This window comes from Rutilus rutilus (assembly GCF_951802725.1).
Source record: "Rutilus rutilus genome assembly, chromosome: 22".
Classification (NCBI taxonomy): Eukaryota; Metazoa; Chordata; class Actinopteri; order Cypriniformes; family Leuciscidae; genus Rutilus; species Rutilus rutilus.
Window position 1 is genome coordinate 8107076 of NC_140227.1, and position 18308 is coordinate 8125383.

General features: G+C 36.9%; 1 protein-coding gene across 14 annotated transcripts in view; it reads left to right on the forward strand.

Annotated features, from left to right (window-relative positions):
* Positions 1-18308, forward strand: part of adgrl2a (adhesion G protein-coupled receptor L2a) — a 103883-nt gene that overhangs the window by 13586 nt on the left and 71989 nt on the right. For all 14 annotated transcript variants that reach the window (XR_014625869.1, XM_084395425.1, XM_084395427.1 and 11 more), the window contains exon 2: positions 9628-9812. Coding sequence is in view for 13 of the 14 variants with exons in the window: in XM_084395425.1 (XP_084251551.1) it covers positions 9704-9812 (109 nt within the window). In the remaining variant the exon portion in view is untranslated. The remainder of the gene's footprint in view (positions 1-9627; positions 9813-18308) is intronic.

Below are 18308 nucleotides of genomic sequence, written 5' to 3' on the forward strand. Positions count from 1 at the left end.
TCAGTTCCTCTGCTCACAGTGTTAGTTAACACATGTAAATGAGGCTAACGATCCAGACACAATCTCGCATGGCTTTCTTCTTCTGAGCCTCAAGCCTAACAGCTCAGAATGAGATATCACCACAGAATCGCCACACAAATAAACCAGAGCCATATAAGAGACTGAGTTCGAGGCTCCTTCCGTCCACACAATTTCTCCCGTTCACTAGATTTAAAATGACATAATTTTACTTTCATAATCATCAAGCAGTTACAGAAGTTTTGAAACCATAAAGCTGTGCATATGTGTTAGACACTTGAAAGTGTCTCATTTTAACATATGGGCCAGGCAAGTATCTTCATCCTTCCAATAGAAAAAAATATATATTATTAGAGGTTTGAGAGGAACATTGAAGTAATATAGAGTTCATTATGATCAAAACTGTGATAAAAATGAGATACCAGGGCGAGTATCTTAATAAGATGGTGATTTTGAAAGCAAAACCTGCAGGACCACAAGTTTGTCCTGTTTAACCACAGAAATGGCAGAGAGTCGACTCTCTGTGACTCTTTGCCAAGCATCCGACTGTTCCACTGAGCATGTGGGAGGTGGGGATGTAAAATGAAAGTCACTTCTTTCCTAAACTGTTTTGCTTTCTCGCTCTTCAACCAAATACACACAGCATCTCGACACAAAAGACGCACAAATCGGCCGGCGGAAGGCTCTGCAACAGTAAACATTAGCATTTGTTTTTTCACGAGCAAAAACAGCATTAATAACATACATTTTTCATATGCAAAAACAGGTGCAAATTTGAAATCAAAAGTGAATGGCCTTGACGTTTTGATGGCGCCTTTGAAAAAGGTCAACATCGTAGCATCAGGTTTAGCATGAGGCTTTAACTGGTGGTTGCGTTGTCAGGAGAGATTTAGACCTGACACTTGATTTCTCTCCGGGAACAAACTCCGCCCTCCTTATCTGTCTGCCGATTTTATAACGATTTACTGTCGAGCTTGTTCTCACCCTCACACCAGTATGCTTGCTTTTATCTGGAAAAGTCACACACACAAAAAAAGTGGTTTTGAAGATTTAAGTGAGGCTTTTGCTAAGAATTGATATGTCCAAGAAAACCTTCAGTTTTAGCTTGTTAACTTTAATTAAAGTAAGTGGTCATTAATTAAATGAGTTTGTGGTTTGTGGAGGAATCCTGAATCATCTCTGTTAGCGTGTGAACCATCCGAGCTCGAATCATCTCCAAATAATTTCCTCTCATAAGAAATCAATCAATCAACCTGCCCAAATCAATCATCGGTAGATTTCTGCACCACCCCGCTTTTAATGTCACCCATTCAAGACGTTCTTTTAATGCCCCTCACTTTATGTTTTGTGTTCACTTCTGCCATCTTAAAAATTAATCATCCTGTTGAATAATGGCTCACGATGGAGCTGAATAATTGATGATCTAGTGCTTAATAGAGGGACAGAGGAGGCGTTACGCTCACACAACTGCTGTTGTCTGAGAGAAACAGGCGAGTTGGATTGTGTGTGTGTGTGTGTGTGTGTGTGTGTGTGTGTGTGTGTGTGTGTGTGTGCATTAAATAATCAATAATCAAATGGCAATGAAGGAAAGACACATAAAAAACACATATGAGTGAGTATATTTATCAAAGCTGACATTAAATCAAATTTGATTCACTTTTTTAATACGTTCCTGATTTTATTGTGCACCCCATCGGTACACATTATCCTTAAAAAAAAATAAAAAAAAATAATAATAATCTTTGTTTATCAAAATTTAAATACAAATTTTCATTTTGGCTCTGCCTCAGCAAAAAAAAAAAAAAAAAAAGAAAAAAAAAAAATTTATATCACAGTTGCCGTAACCAATTCTATTTAATAATCCAGTGACTTAAATACTTAAAAATTCAAATGGTAGTTCATATATGTATTTATTATTATTTGGAGCGCTCTTAGGTGAGGTCAGTATGAATGTATCTAAACAAATCATGCTGGATGACAGAACATGTTTGTGACTGTCCCTCTGTACACACACACACACACACACACACACACACACGTACACACACACACACACAGACAGAGAGAGAGAGAGAGAGAGAGAGATGCACGCATTTCCACCTGTGCATTTGCACCCTTTTGACAGCAGCAGTGCTTTCATTGCTTTTGCAGGGATTAACAATTGATGCATTTTGTTGAAACTGAGATGATGAGCCTTTGAGAATAGCAGAAACCTTCTATTTTTCCTTCTCTAATCTCTCCTGATGTTTTATGACCTCTTACATTGGGTGGCTCTCTTTTTGTGGCATGAAGACATAAGTTGTTTCCCTGTTTGCTCTCCTTGTTGTGCTAAGCTGTTGCAAAAACACAGTGCTGTCACTTTCCATTAAAAATGTACAGAATAAGGCCTTACAAATTAAATTTATTTTTCACTTTTTTTCTTCCTTTCAAGAAATAGTCAGTAAAAAGAGTACTATATTAAACTAAACGAAATATTAAATATGCTTTTTGCCATTTTTGCGGTCCTGTTACTAAACTATGTGTTTAAATACAGCCAAAACAGGGTTGAAATTTAGCCTAAATTAGTAGGGGCTAACTAATCATGACCAAATTTGGTATGTGGTTACTGATCTATTTATATTTATATTGAATAAAAAGAAATCCTCGTTTTCACAATTTTAAACATAACGTATTTAACATGGTTGAATGGTGTAGCTCAACAAATGCATTCAGCACTACAAATTGTGTAAATTGTAATGCATTAGATTATTTACATGTTTAGAAATGACCTAATATATGTTTATTTCTCAGATGTCACAATTTTAAGTAATGCTACATTAAATGCAACATAAAGGACAAAATCGTACAGTAACATTGTCGCATGCAAAATGGGATTACATTTTTAGGTATTTAAAAGGAGATCAAATTATTTATGTTAGACAATAGATTGTCTAATACATTTTATAGTTCTAATAAATAAATAAATAAACAAACATTTGTGCCGATAATGCTTTTATGGAACTCCAAAGTGTGCCGTTTTCGTGTGAAGTGCTCTCTGCATTTTGCTGCCAAAGAAAGTCTGTTTCCCTCCCGTATCCCCGTAGCTGAAGGGGAAACATGGAGTGTCAAGGACTTCTTTCTTCTGATTGGCAGGTGCAATCCGTGTAAGATACCTGTATAATGGTGGTCCTCAGAATTTTTTTTGACCTTCTTATACGTCTCCCCATATTAATGTCACTCTATTACCGTTAAAACGGAGGCTTCTCAGGAAAACACGACGGGACTGAATCCTCCTTATCGTCGGCAACCTGAAAGGAGGAATTTGGCGCTATCAGTTAATGGAAATGACATTTTTAAATTTCATTTTCAGATAATCCACTCCTTGTCCACTAAAACATCAAAATTACTGTTAACAATATATGAAGGCCATATTAAAACTTCCTTACTCATAGCAGTCGAGTCCCATTATAATCGTCTTAGAGAGACACCGTGCCATTTTAATAGGATTTCGGATGCGTTCTGCACGTTATTACGCCGGTGTGCATGTCATTTACTGTTGGAATTAGAATGGTGTGTATCAGAATAATGAATAGATGAGTAAACTACCCCCTTCCTGCAGAGTATGAATGTGGTGTTCGGTATTCTCTACTAAAAAGGGGCTGTTCAGTCTATTTCCAGAAACTTCTCCAGAAGCTCCAGCTTGTACTGAGGAATTTGGTTCTTCTCTGGTTCTCTTGCTTGTGTGGCGGCTTGATAGAGGCCTTGATTGCTCTGATTAATGGATCACAAGCATCTTCTTTCAGAGAAGGATGAAAAGAAGTTAAAAAGAGTGAGATTTCATTCACGGAGAGTGATTACCGTATTTTACCACCACTCAAAGCGTTATATACGCCTTTTTACCATGTCTGCATGCTTTCATTAAAGTAGTTATTCAGATTTGACATGGTCATGAGGCAGTTTTGTCACACAGGGTTTCATGTATCTTTTCCAGGTCTTAAACAGAGCTAAATGGCTAGTTAAGATGATACATTTGCAGTTCTGGTGTAGAAGCCAGCTGTGCTTGTAAGGAATCAACGCAGGAATAAGAACCACAAGAAATTGAACGATTTTGTTTTCTTTTATGATTCAATTCCGGACCATAAATGATTTCATGAGCGAGTCCTTTAGTCATTTTAATGGAGCCGGTTCATGATTCGTGAGTAGTTTTTTGTTTGGTTTTTGACTGTTTTACTGTTGTTCACGATCAACTTAGCTCACAATGCTTAGGACAAACACAGCCCTGTCTCTAAGTTTATATTTCACATGTCAGACTATCCGTAACACAACGTGTTTGTTGCTGTGCACAATCAGCGCAAAACACAACAGAAAGCTATATTGTCTATTGATTGTCTTTGTAATATTTCACATTGCCCAGGCTTTCTCTCTGATTACGTTTAATTTAGGAAGCAAACTAACAAAAAGATAAAACATAATTTATTTTGCTGTATCAATGCAGATTCAATAGCGACAAAGAGTTGAAAAGCGCTGCAGGATACACTGTATTTTAGTACAGTGTTCCATTTGTATTCGTGAAAGAGGTTTAAGAGCTATTAACGGATTAGTTTACCTAAAACTGAAAAATCTCTCATTTTTAATCACCCTTTTGTTACAAACTATGTCTTTCTTTCTTCTGTGTTGCAAAAACAGAGACATTAAGAAATTGCACTGGTCAGTCTTTTCCATCTAATTGCAATGAACGAAGACTGAAACATTCCTGTCCTCTACATTTAGTTCATAATGACATATGTTTCTTCATTCATTGCTTGCTCAATAGCATTTTGAGTTTTTTGTCATTTGCTCATTTAGTGTTTGACATTGTCGTCCATCTGACCTTAATACATCCGTCACCCCTGATATTATGATGTTTGTCCTCTGGTTTTAAGATGTACACAAGCGGCAGCGTCCAGATGGCAAAGGTGAATGTGTGACAGTAGAGTCAAATGGGATGTGTTCAGAATGACTCATGTGTTGCTGTGCATTAACTGGCCCACCCCTGGACCGCTGATTGATTTCCTCTAGTGTTTCTGGCTCAATGGGACACTGTCATCACTGACCTGAAATTCTAGCACAAATATGCAAACATCGAAAACAAACTCTTCACTGGCAAATGTTCATGAAAGGGTGTGTGTTGCTATTATTGGCCATTCTGTAAAACTGGTGACATTTGTATCCATCATAAAAAAAATAATGAACAGTAAGTTACTTGCATACCAATATATGGTTACACTTTATTTTAAGGTGTCCTTGCAGTGTAATTATATGTTTAAGTACAGAGTAATATTAATTAGGATTAGGGTTTGGTTTAGGTTTAGTTGCATATAATTAAGCATTAATTTACTGTTATTACTATAGTAAGTACGTGTAACATCTGTAACAAGGACACAAGGTAAAATTAAGTGATGTTAATACCCTTTCCTAGACATTTTTTCTAAATGCAGGGTAATTGTTTTATATATGTTTTTGTTTTTCCCCCCTGTTTCTCCAAATATATTCTAAATGTTCCAGATATTACATTTTTCAGTAATATTTAAATTAAAGCTTATGTTTTGTCTGTATTCGGTCGCTCTCGTTCAGTTGGTTTCTATATTTATTATTAGAAAAATAAGTAGTGTCTCCAGGTTATGTGTCAACTCTGTTACTTTAATATTGTTCTATTTTATACAAATAATAATAAAGAAGTGAATGCTTCTTTTATCACTTTATCTTATTTTACATGGGGACTGCCCTGTTACAATGCATTTTTATTATAATCAACTGATAACTGTAAAAATATTTGTAGAAATATTACATTACATTTTAGACAGCACCTTGTATTTTCATGACCTTGGAATGTCACTGTCAAATTGAACTGTAAAACTAACATCCTTGTTACTCTGTTACGTTTCTGAAGACATAATCTATGCCAATATAACAATTTAGCTATATCATGAAATGGAAGATTGCAATTTGTTAACACTTCAATATTATCGGTCTATCGGTCTAATAAAACCTACTACAAAATCACCTTATCTAACTGGAAAAGATATGTTTCACGAATTCCCCTTTATGAATATTTAGCTTGTCAGCTTGTGTGCTTTGTCCCAACATTGGTGTGTTTGAGTTGTATTGTGCGAATGCGTGTCCCTGTTTATGGGCCCATTTTTTATACACTTGTCATATTCTTTGACCATCAATCTCATGGCTCTTTTTGTAGTTCATTGAAAGCTTGGGGGTTAATTCAGAGGTCAAGCGAGACTTGCAAGCTGTCAATCTCGCATTGTAAAGTTTGTAAACCCCCCTCCGCCCCCCTTCGGCCTTGCCTCTTGTGCATTATTCCTGCACCCACCCCTCTGAAAGGATGGCTCCTCCTCTATTCTCCGGTGGGTCTCACTCCCGCTTGGGAGAAAGACGGCCGCATAATTACACATCTGCCCTTTGTTTCTCTGTTTTGGCATTAACATCTCAAACTGGCCTTTCAGCTCTGATTTTAACGGCTCTCTTCGCACCCGGAGAAGTGGAATGTTCTTTCAAAGTTCCTCTTTTTATTTCATGCAACTGTGTCTTGTTGAGGAACCCTATGTGTTGCGGATCTGTTGAAGCAGATGTAAACAGCTGTGAAAAAGCCTTCTGGGTCTAGACCTCTCCATCGATCACAGCCCTTGTATAGCTTTGCTAGTTTCTACGTAAGCAACACGATTCAGTGAAGCTTTCGGCATAAAACGGCAGCCCGGTTTGCTCCATAATCAAAGGAAGTGCCGGTATCAAACATCCCGGGCCCGGATCCTTTGAAGATGGATGGTTGCTGTCTTAATTTGTCATGATTAGAGTTTTTAATTTGATTTGCGAATACAAAACACACATAATGGCGACAACAGGCTTTCCCGCTGTGCCGCGTCAGCGATGGAACGGCAGTATTTGTTTGAAGCACTTAACAGGTGTTGATCGGCAGTCTTTGCTGCAGCTTAGGGAGATAAGGCCTCCCGTGGAGGGGAGAGACCTCAACACGTTTAATGAGGAGCGCGGGAGTCAGGCGGGCCGCCTTCGTCCATGGCTCAGCTTCTGGAGACTGATCAGCATGTTAACCGCTCACAGCGTGAGACGAAGATATGAAAGTACGGAGCTGTTGTCGTTGATTTAGTCGAACACCCTTTGACTATGTAGGGATCAACCCTCATCCTTTATGCATTTATTTTTCTCACTGCTAACTGCTGTGAGCCGCCAACACGGCTTTTTAGTGTTTTTTGGTTTTTTTTACCTCTGAAAATCGCAGCACAGATGATTTTAGGGAGAAAATATACTCTCTTTCAGAACCTACTGGGGCTCCACAGTACCACACTGTTATTTTGCTAATGCTAATGCTAACGCTGCTACGCCCACCATTTGAGTCTTTCCATGAAAGGTGTATTGTTGGTGTCCATAATATTTGATGTGAACCAAACACAAACATCATCTATTAAGTGTTTTGCTAGCTTAAATATATTAATTATCAAAATGAATTATAAACTTTCTATTAAAAATATTATTTAATTTGATGATGGTATATATCTTATAGGGAGTTTAACGTGCATTTTACATGACTGTATAACCATATAATTTGTATAGTTATATATATATATATATATATATATATATATATATATGAAGAGTTCAGATGCAAAAGCCTCTAAGTGCCATCTGAAATTTTCTTCTAGTATGATCTTTTTTATCAATATTGTATATTTAAATTCAGTAATTTCACTTAAAAGTGAAATGAATGAACTTAAATATACAAGCTTGATAAAAATTATTATTCTATAAGAAGATTTCAAATGGCACTTAGAGGCTTTTGCATCTGAACTCTTCATATATATATATATATATATATATATATATATATATATATTATATATATATATATATATCTGTGTATTAACTTGTTTTAATTGTTTACCACAAGACTAGTAATATGCGCTAACAAAGTAAATAGGGTCAATTTTGATTTCATGACGACTTTAAAGGGAATGGGAGATGAGCCTCTGATTGGTTTATTGCACGTTACGCCCAAAACACACCCATTACTCATTAAGAGAATAAGGACAACCCTTTTAGACCATGCGCCGACCATTTTTCCCATCGATAAACTAGCAAAATTGGATTCGGACACGCCCTAAGTGCACTTGCGCTGTAAGCTTTCGACCATGTGCTTAGATCGTTAAAATAGTTCCCTATATAATATATAAATATACATTGCATATAAGTGCACTTTTGCTAGTTTAACGATGGGAAAAATGGTCAGAGTCCAGTCAGAGTCCAACCAATCAGAGTCTAATCTCCCATTCCCTTTAAAAGCCAGTTGCGCTTGCGCCATGCCAGATTCGCTATTTACATGGCGGAAAACTGAAAGCTTCTCTAGCGGGAAAACAGATCTGGCTCGTGCGCAAGGTTAAAGTGTGCAAGCAGACCATTTACTGGACAAAGTTTACGTGCGTTGTGGACCCGCCCATAGGCGCATATTACTAACGCGCTCTTTAAATAACAAAAAAAATATTGCGCCATTGACTTTAGACCAGGTTTCAGTTGGTCAATGGCGCAGTCTATTTCAATAGCAACAGTGCACCTGAACACACCTCGTTTTCAGACCAGCACACCCATGTGCGCACAAATGGGTGCAGATGCATTTGCTATTTAAACAACGTGACGCAGGACGTGAAAAGGATAACTGCGTCAGGCTGAAACTAGCAAAACACACTTGCGTCAATATATAACAATATATACACGTGTGTGTGTGTGTGTGTGTGTGCGTGTGCTATTTATTACACACTATACTATTTATAGTCACACTGTTGACTCTTGAATACTAATGATAGGAGGCCAAAACCTTGATATGTTTAATTCAATGCTTTAGCATTTAGACATAATTTGTCTGAGCATACCGAAATGTACTATTCAGTGAATACTTTTCTCACCTCATAACCATATGACAATCCAATAAGCAAAAATTCCAATACTTTTTTTTTTATTTGACTAGACATGAGGAAATGCTCTGTAATGCAATAATGTATTAAAGGGTGGTGAGATATATTTAGTGTATCTTGAAGAAACCTAGGGGGGTGCACACACTGTTTTTAATGGGCTCCTAAGTGGCTCGTTACTGGAGTGACGATGTTTCCCATGAGGCTGTGAGTGTGTTTTATGGGAGGCCGGTGGAGGGTGTAAACATGCAAGAAGGAAAACATTCAAAATATGAGATACTGTATATGACAGAGTTCTCTTTAGCTGGAGAATATGCGCTGGGGGCTTTAGTGGATGAGAAACCTGCTTCCTCTCCAAAAAGGATGGTAGCGGAACAGGTTTGGGAGAAGAGAGTCAGATAAACGGTAACGACAGGCTTTGAGGTAAATGGCTTGTTTGTAATGTGGGAGGTGCTTTTTCAGGTCTCAGACACCTTCCAATAGATGGTTTCTACACCTGGGAGGAAATCTGTGTGAATTTGCTACTGGAAAAAGAAAAAAAAAAATCAGTGGAGGAACTGAGGCGAGTGAGACTGGAGCAGTTTAAAGGAGGACGTTTTAATGCCGGAGGAGCTCTTCATCGACAGCCAAACACTGACAGTCCACTGTGGTTTTCTTGCAGGCTTGGAGGTCAATGATGGTTATCTCTCAGAGTGACTTTGCTGGATCGTTGTGACTACAGTGATTTCGACCCAGACATGTGGAAAGCGGCAAGTCCAGTCAGAGCCAGCATGGGATGTTCAGAATGGAAGTCTTTGGTCCTCTGTGGCCTGGTGTTCGTCTTGACGGTTGTACAGAGTTCTGACGGTAAGACATTTTTTCACAAATCTTTCATATAAGCAACATTTTCTTGTTATCATCCGAATTAGTCATCGGTTTAATGCTGTTCTTGTGTTTATCGTGCTGTTTTTTGTTCTTTTATGAGGTGGATGTTTGACAGACAATATTTCTGATAGCTCAGATAAATAATGACTGTTTCCTTCCAGACAGATAGCCTGAGGTTCTTGGGAAGCTGTGTGCATTAACACAGAGCTTGCCTTCGTTTTCTTTTTGGTTAAATTAAAAGAAAGACCATACAGTGTTTCCGAGTTTTCCCTCATCTCATCTCCGTCTGTTTACTCTCATGTCCTGTTCTAACTATAGGCCTAAACCCTACAACTGCTCATTATAAACAATATCCTCAAGTAAACACGCCTCATTACACTCTGTCCCTGCCGTAATATCTTTTTAATGCATTTTTATAATTGAATTAAATGGGTTACTGCCATAGCCATGGCTGGAAGTTTCTGCTTGTGCAGAAACTTTGAAAGATTGATTGCTTGAGGGTTTGCTCCCTGTTTCTCTCGAGTATATCCTAGAAACTTCAGATCTCATCTTTCTGATTTCATTTCGTGGGCCGAACGCCGTCTATAAGTTCGGATGTAACTCATTTGTATTCTGTGCATCTTCTCAAACTACATTTTCTGGTATTTTATGAAGCTGAAACGCAAAGCAGTGATGAAGTATTGTGGAGCCGTTTTATTGATAGTATGTCTGCCATTGAATGCCATGAAATGTGGCATTGTGCTCTTATAGAAATGAATCAGGGTTGTATATGCTGAATGCTATATTAGTCTGAGCGCCTAATGCTTATTTGATAATCGTAGCGATATTACTGCTTTACAAGAGTGAGTCATTTTATGATAATCCTTAAAACTGAAGGAAATGTCATAATAGGGATGGATTTTAAAGGCCTGAAAACACATTGAAACTACATGTTATATTATATGCATAATGATTATTTAATAACACTGAGAATGACCAACTATCTTGCATTATTAATAATGTAAAAAAAAAATCTTATTCAATATGTGAATGCATACGGTTTTACACAATCTCAATTTCAGAGTCAGAACATGATTAATAAGTATTGTTGCATTCTCACTGCCATAGTTTTGTAAAAATGAAAGTGAAATTTTTGTCTGCATTTTCGGGGTAAAGACTTTTTTTTAGTACTTACTATAAAATACAACAGGACTCATATTGACTCATTCATGTACAGTAATGTGGTGCAGGTTTATTGTCTGATAAATTAGCATCATTATTTACCAGCAATTACAGTTTTCTTTGAACACACTGTCACTGGCTTATTTCACGATGGGGCTAAGCAGTTCTGAAAGAAAGCTTTGCTTCATATGTCTGGACAATTTGCCGGTAAGGATTGTGAGTAATATGAGCCGTTCTTTTTTTTTAATTATGGAAAGGACTGAATAATATCCGTCCGTGTCCTGCTGCCTTGGGCTCATTCAGAAGGAATAGCAGGGAACCATGGCCTCGACCGGTGGCCACCCGCCTGTATTCATAAAAACACTTAATTTCCATCTTAATTCATATCAGAACAGCTTCTGTGTGACTTCCAGACAGGCAAATCACACATTTAAGAATTAACAGCATTCTTGGCGGCTGTAGCCTTTTGACAAAATAGAATTAAAGATTGAACTTCTGATTTACGGAGAGCTAACTTTCACCTAGCTCTATTAGGCAAATATATAACCCAGTTTTTCTTCGAGTGAATAGCTTCCTTTCATGATGTTCTTTTTTTCGTGGAAGCCAATTGGAATCTTGACCTATGATGCCTCCATTTCAACTGCACTTTTTAACTCAGAATTGGAGATTTGGTCAATCTTTTTAGACATGTAAAGGTCTTCCCTATTGATTTTTTTTCCCGGATTCGAAACACGATATGCATAAATACAGGGCTGTAGGTCATTTGCATGTCTCCAAAGCATATGAAAATGTTTGGGATGAAAACTCTCACCATTGGCAAGAGCTGAACGATATACACCGCATCATGATCGAAATGTGCCAACACTCTATATCTGCACAACTGTCTATCTGCATGCTTTACTGTATAATTTTACTAAACCATCCTTTTATTATTGTTATTATTATTACTACTACTATAATTATTTTAAGTTTTTAGTATTGTTACGTAATGTGAAACTATTTTCATTATCAGATAATCTAATCTTTAATATATTCCCAATATATTCCAAAATGTTCCAAAATAACAAAAACAAAAAACATGGGTACAAAAACAGTAACCGTGTTATGAAATTACTTGAATTACCGTGAATTTTGGTCATATCACCCACCACAATTCTACAAATCCTTGTTACATTTGAATCATCTCCCAAAGGTTAACACTCTTCCCTATTTAAGTGTAACCTAAAAATCACATTTTCCACCTCAAATGGGCCCCTTATTTGGACAGCTGCTGTCCCTCTTGCCTTCAAACTCTGACTGAAATGAGCTGTCTGTCTCTCTGTCTGAAACGAGCCGTCTGTCTTTCTGGCAGAAATGAGCCATGTGTCTCTCTGACTGAAATGAGCTGTCTATCTCGACTCTTTAAACACCTCAGTTGAATGTCTGCTGATTAACAGTAAAAATATGTCACAGGGATGTCTAGAATGGCAGTTCTATATATATATGTGTGTGTGTGTGTGTGTGTGTGTGTGTGTGTGTGTGCTTGTGTGAGTCCACAAATATAAGTTTTGTGTTGTATCATGAGAAATGAAGGCTGGTTTTTGTTTTTGTTGTTGTTGTTTTTTGTGGAAATGCTCATATCAAGGTTTGTTGAGTTGTTTCTGTTGCTGTCTAGCTGTCTCACTCTCCCGGTCTTTCCCCCAACCACGTGTCTCTCTCTCATCTTCTGTCCTTTTCTCCATATCTCTGGGCTGTTGGTCTCTCTGAACTCACACACAGACCGAATTAGAGCTGATCTTTCCAGGTTCTTTAATTGACGGGGTTGTGCATTTGTCTCTTCATGTGTCAAGCAAGTATTTTACGGAAAAATGTGTTTTGTATTGTGATTTTATGTCTATTCCGGGGAATGTAAGTGAAACAAAAATAATAGAACTAGCTATTTTCTAATTGTTTTTTTTTCTTGATCCGGGATCTAGATCCATTTTGGTAATGTTAACCCTGCTCAAAAAAATAAATAAAAAGCCTAAGGGATTTTGCTGGTCTTTGCTGGTTCCCAAGCATGGCCAGTTGAGAAGTGCCCAAACCCCTTCTTGAACCATCAAAATAGACTAGCCTAACCAGCTCAGCCAGTCTTGTAGACCAGTTTAGGCTGGTATAAATACAGTGCTGGGGTGCAACTGGTTACATGTAATCTGTACTACGGAATCAGTTTCCAAAAATTAAGTACTTGTAATTTGATTATATTATGTGTTAAAATAATTGTAATCAGACTTACGGTTTTATTGATTACATGATTACATGTTAGTCTCATAATAGGGATTCCCCAATTATTATTATTTTATTTTATTTATGTCAGCTGAACCTCTTTTACCTAATATACCTTCTTGAATTACCCCCTGAGATTTAAGTCAATAAGATAGGTCAATAATACAACTAAGCCAATAATAATGATGCATTAAATTCACTGTAATCTGATGTAGGTTAATGGTCACTTGACATGCAGGTAAACATATATTTTTAATCTTTAGTAAGTATTTATTTTATCTTTTTTTAGTAGTTATTTTATTTTTATTTTTATTTTTATTATTATTATTTATTTAATCAAGCTTTTCTTTAAACTCACGATCCTCCAGAGAAACCCTGACAATTTTTTTTTTTTTTTTACGATTTACTTTGGGTGATTTTTGCCTTTATTGTGAAAGGATAGTATAGAGTGGACAGGAAGTGAGATCGGGAAAGGTCCACGAGCTGGGATTCAAACTCGGATCGCCCCGAAGTACAACAGCGCTGCTCACGAGTGCTATCGGTGCCGACAACGTAATGTAATATTTAATGCACTACATGTTGTTGATAAAGAATTAAATATATTTTCTTTTTCTTTGTATTTTATATCAATACGATACAAGACTATACTATTCAAATCAATGTGATAATTGAGTTAGGTCAAAAGTAATCTAAAAGTAATCTAAAAGTAGTCAAATTACATTACTTTAAATGTGTAATATAATGGATTACAATACTAACTACAATTTTTGTCATGTAATTTGGAATCAGCAACCGACTCATTCTACCCAGTGCAAGATTCGTCACAGATTTGTTTCTTACTGAAGGGTCTGATTAAATTATGTGGATCCTGCTGTGAAAAAGCGCCATTCTCTTTAGAGACGGACAAGTGTGGACAAGCCTTTCACATGCCTCAAAATCCCATCTGTGCAGTTACACTTTACAAGGAAACATTTAAACTAGCGAAACTGATTATCTTTGAGCGGCTAAAGCCAATTCCCCTCAGCCTCAGCCCTGTGGCTTTTTGTTCATATCGACGTTCCGTCAATATCAATATATCTGAATTTGCCCGTATTAAGCTTCTTTATTAAGATCTTGGATCCAGATCTCGGATTCCTTTGTTTTCGGTTTTATACCTCAGACTACACAGCTCTCTTTGTGTCTTTCTTCTTCTTGTCTCCTGCTTTTTGTTTTTCCTCTTACCCAGGGGTTTTCTATCAGACTGAGGGATCAGACTTCCCATAATGCCGAGCGGCCGGGGGGTCAATATGCCCGCATTCGTCTTCACCGTCTTTCATCAGCCCTCCTCCTGATCTGTATGATAAGAAAGGAGAATAGTGGGTCGGGGGCAGACTGCTCAGCAAGGTGTGTCTGTTGTCCGACGGCCCCCTGCAGCCGAGCTCTTTAAATCCTCATTAGGATTTAACCGGGAGGAGACGCTGGTTTTAATGGATTAAGCCTCATCACAGCTGCCTCCTGATTGGTGTTTGTCATGCAAAAATCAAACAGGGCCAGTGACATGCTACTTTATTTCCTGTTCTTCCCGCAAGCTCTGGATGATACAAAACATTGTGTTATTGGTCTCTGTTAGTGTTAGTGAGCTTGCAGCATGGTTTCGGGATAATAGACTTGTGGGTGTGGGTGATGAATCTGATGAGAAAGTGACTGAAACTCCTACATGTTGTCAATTCATTTGCATTGTTTTGCATTTAGCCCTAATCAGCTGAATAAAGCAGATTAACATAAGGAAGGCCTTTTTTAAACAGACTGAAATTCTTCGTGTGGCATTCAGTTGGGGAACACTTAATTAAAATAGGCAGCAGTACAAACTTATATTAGTTCAGGGCTTTTTTATTAAAGCTGTTAAAACACTGTGGTAATGTTTCCTATCCTGTGTTATTTTAAGCCTAAACTAAAACGTTCCACAAATGTTGCAGTTTGGTCTGCTTTTGTTTTTGTGGTAAAAATACTACAAATGTCATTTAAAGAAAAACGACAAGATAGTTTTGACAGTTTTCTTTGGAAGCTTGTTTTCGCCACAGAATAAAAAATAATAAAGGTAATTGCAACTTTTTATCTCACAATCAGTTCACATCTGGCACTTCAGACTCTTTTTTTTCAGAATTGCGAGATATAAACTTGCAATTGCTTAAAAAAAAAGTCTGAATTGTGTGATATGAACTCACAATTGAGTAATAAAATTGTGTGATATAAAGTTGCAGTTGTGAGTTATAAAGTCAGAATTGTGAGATATAAACTTTTTAACTTGTTATTGTAAGTTTATATGCATGAGATGTAAACTCGCAATTGTGAGATAAAAAGTCACAATTATCTTGTAAAATGTTTTATTCTGTTGCGGAAACAAGCTTCCAAAGTTTACAGAAGATCTTATTGAAGTATAAGTTTCTCAAAGTTGCAGTTTGGTACTGATCATTTTAGTAGTCCAAACATATCGTCCTCATTAGTTTGTGCAAGATAAACATGGAATCAATAAAAATTGTCAACACATGTCATTTCAAGCAATTATGCAGAAGACAACCGAAACTGCGGTTTTTTTTTTTTTTTTTAGATTAGATTAATTAAAATTGTTCTTCATGTAATACCATTTAATTTATCTAGTTTTATTCAAGTCAAAATTGTATCATAACAAATTATCAGCAAATCAATTGCTGTTTTTTCAGTGAATATATATTCTGTCAATATATGCTGGTAGATAATAAGCAGGTTCAGTGTAGTGAGTTACGTTTTGTTAGCTGTGACTAACTACTTATTTAGGAGAAGCTTGACTGCAAATTGAAGTACTTCAAATTATTTGCAGCTTAGCAAGCTGCAGTTTCAAAAGTTGCTTCCTCAACACTGATGGCATTAGAGGGAAATGCCTGCTCTTTCATGGACAGTTTCAGCTGAGAAGACAACTAGGCGTTGCTTAAATTGACAGTGATGAAGACCATCTCTTATTACACGTTCCTGAGTGTTTGCAGGTTTTCAGTGGATGTAGCCCACATGAGTCTCTGTGTGTTGTGTCTCTGGCTCTGGCTCTCTCTTATCTTGTTTGGTGTCAAGCTGGTTGGTGAAATGATGGGTACAGCAGCAGGAGGTCACAGCAGACCCACTGAAATCAGACCTTACACCTTATCTTCTTGTTAAAGCGCATATCAAATCTAAACAGAATTGTGCTGTGAAATATATTTACGATTCGTCTCTCTGGCGCTCCTAGGACTGTTTCTCTGTAATGTGGTTGTTTAGGAGATCTTGAGGGGGTGATATCGTGACGAGATGCAGGCCCCTATTATAACCATCTTTGTTTCACTTCTCTTGCTTTTGTTTCGAGTCTGAAAGATTCGATCAGACTGATGGATGAAGGAGAGAGATGGGGTTATGGATTCGTCTCTGAGATGTTCTAGTCTCGGATCTTTGAAAACAAAGATGAAAAGATGCATCACTGTTACTCATCTCCTTTCTTCTGTTTTACTCCTGAATCTCTGATCATCATCGCTGATCTAAATTCAAGATGGCGGTGGAGTGGTGACGCTGATCACACAGACTATGTCTCTCCCACGTTGATTTTAGATAACAGGTCTCTCTTTCACTTACTGGAACTGAAGTCGTTTTAACAATGACATGGATAATTCACCCCAAAAAGAAAATTCTGTTGCTATTAACCCCCCCTTCATGTTATTCAAAACTTATATGACAAAGAGTGCAACAGTGCCTGGCTCCTTTCGGGATTCTTTTTTTCCCATACATTTTTCCCATAGGGATTTAAAAATGTTTACAATTTATTTTAAGTTATCAGTATTACAGTGTAATTATACATTTAAGGGTAACACTTTATTTTGATAGTCCACTTTAGACATTCTACTAACTATAAGCAACTTTGCAACTACACGTCAACTAACTGTCATTAGTGTATTTGTAGACTGTGTGCTTAATATCTGCTAACACTTTATTTTGATGCTCCCCCAACTGACATTCTACTACTACAGTCAACTTATTCTACTAACGCGAACCCTAACACCTAACCGTAACCTAACAGTCTACTACAGTCTACTAATACTCTAATGAGAGTTAGTTGTTGACATGTAGTTGCAAAGTTACTTATAGTTTGTAGAATGTCTAAAGTGGACTATCCAAATAAAGTGGAACCCATTTAAGTACTGAGTAATACTGCATGTACTTACTATAGGGTTAGGATTAGGATGAGTACAGTACAGTAATTACATGTAACATATCGTTAGCCTCATAGCATAATTGCCTAAATATTACTTCAAATAAAGTAATTACGTAAAATAAAGTGTTACCAAAAATTCTTCATTAAAGAGTTATAACCCATGCACCAAGCCAATCAACTACAAGGTGAACACTACAAACTTTGATTTGAAGCGAAAATCCTTTTGGTACAAGACTGTGTTGGCTGCTTAATGGCTTTAGTGAGGGAAAGAACTACAATCCCTTGAAGCATTGTGAACATCGTTTTAATTGAATTAAAAATAATGGAGAAATAAAAGTATTATTATTAGGCCTATATATTATGTAAACACAAACATTTATGTTAGATGCGATTAATCGATTTGACAGCACTAATATACAATATATATACATACAAATTATATATTTTATTAATGATGTGACTGTGAGTAAAAAAAAAAAAAAAAAATTGGTGAACTATTAATATAACAACAAATATAACATGAAAGTTGGCTTTTGAATAGCTTCATTCTCAAAGTGAGTATTAAAAGACTAGCTAAGCAATCCTCAGTTGCTTGCCATATAAATTAGGACAGTTCCCATTTGTGTGGCCGTCACAGCAGATGTTGCAGTCGTTCTTCAGCAGAGAGTGTATCAGTGATGTCATCTCAAAGATCGATGGCTGAAAATGTGCAGCAGATTCTGTTACTCACAGGGAGGTTTGTTCTTGCTAGTCCTACTAAATGAACTGTATCCTGTTGTAGTTTAAAAAAAATGCTTTGAGGTAGACACCCAGACAAAGAAACATTCCCAAGAACAAGATTAATCTAAAGGTCGGAAAGCTGGTGTTGTTAAGTTTTACTTTGT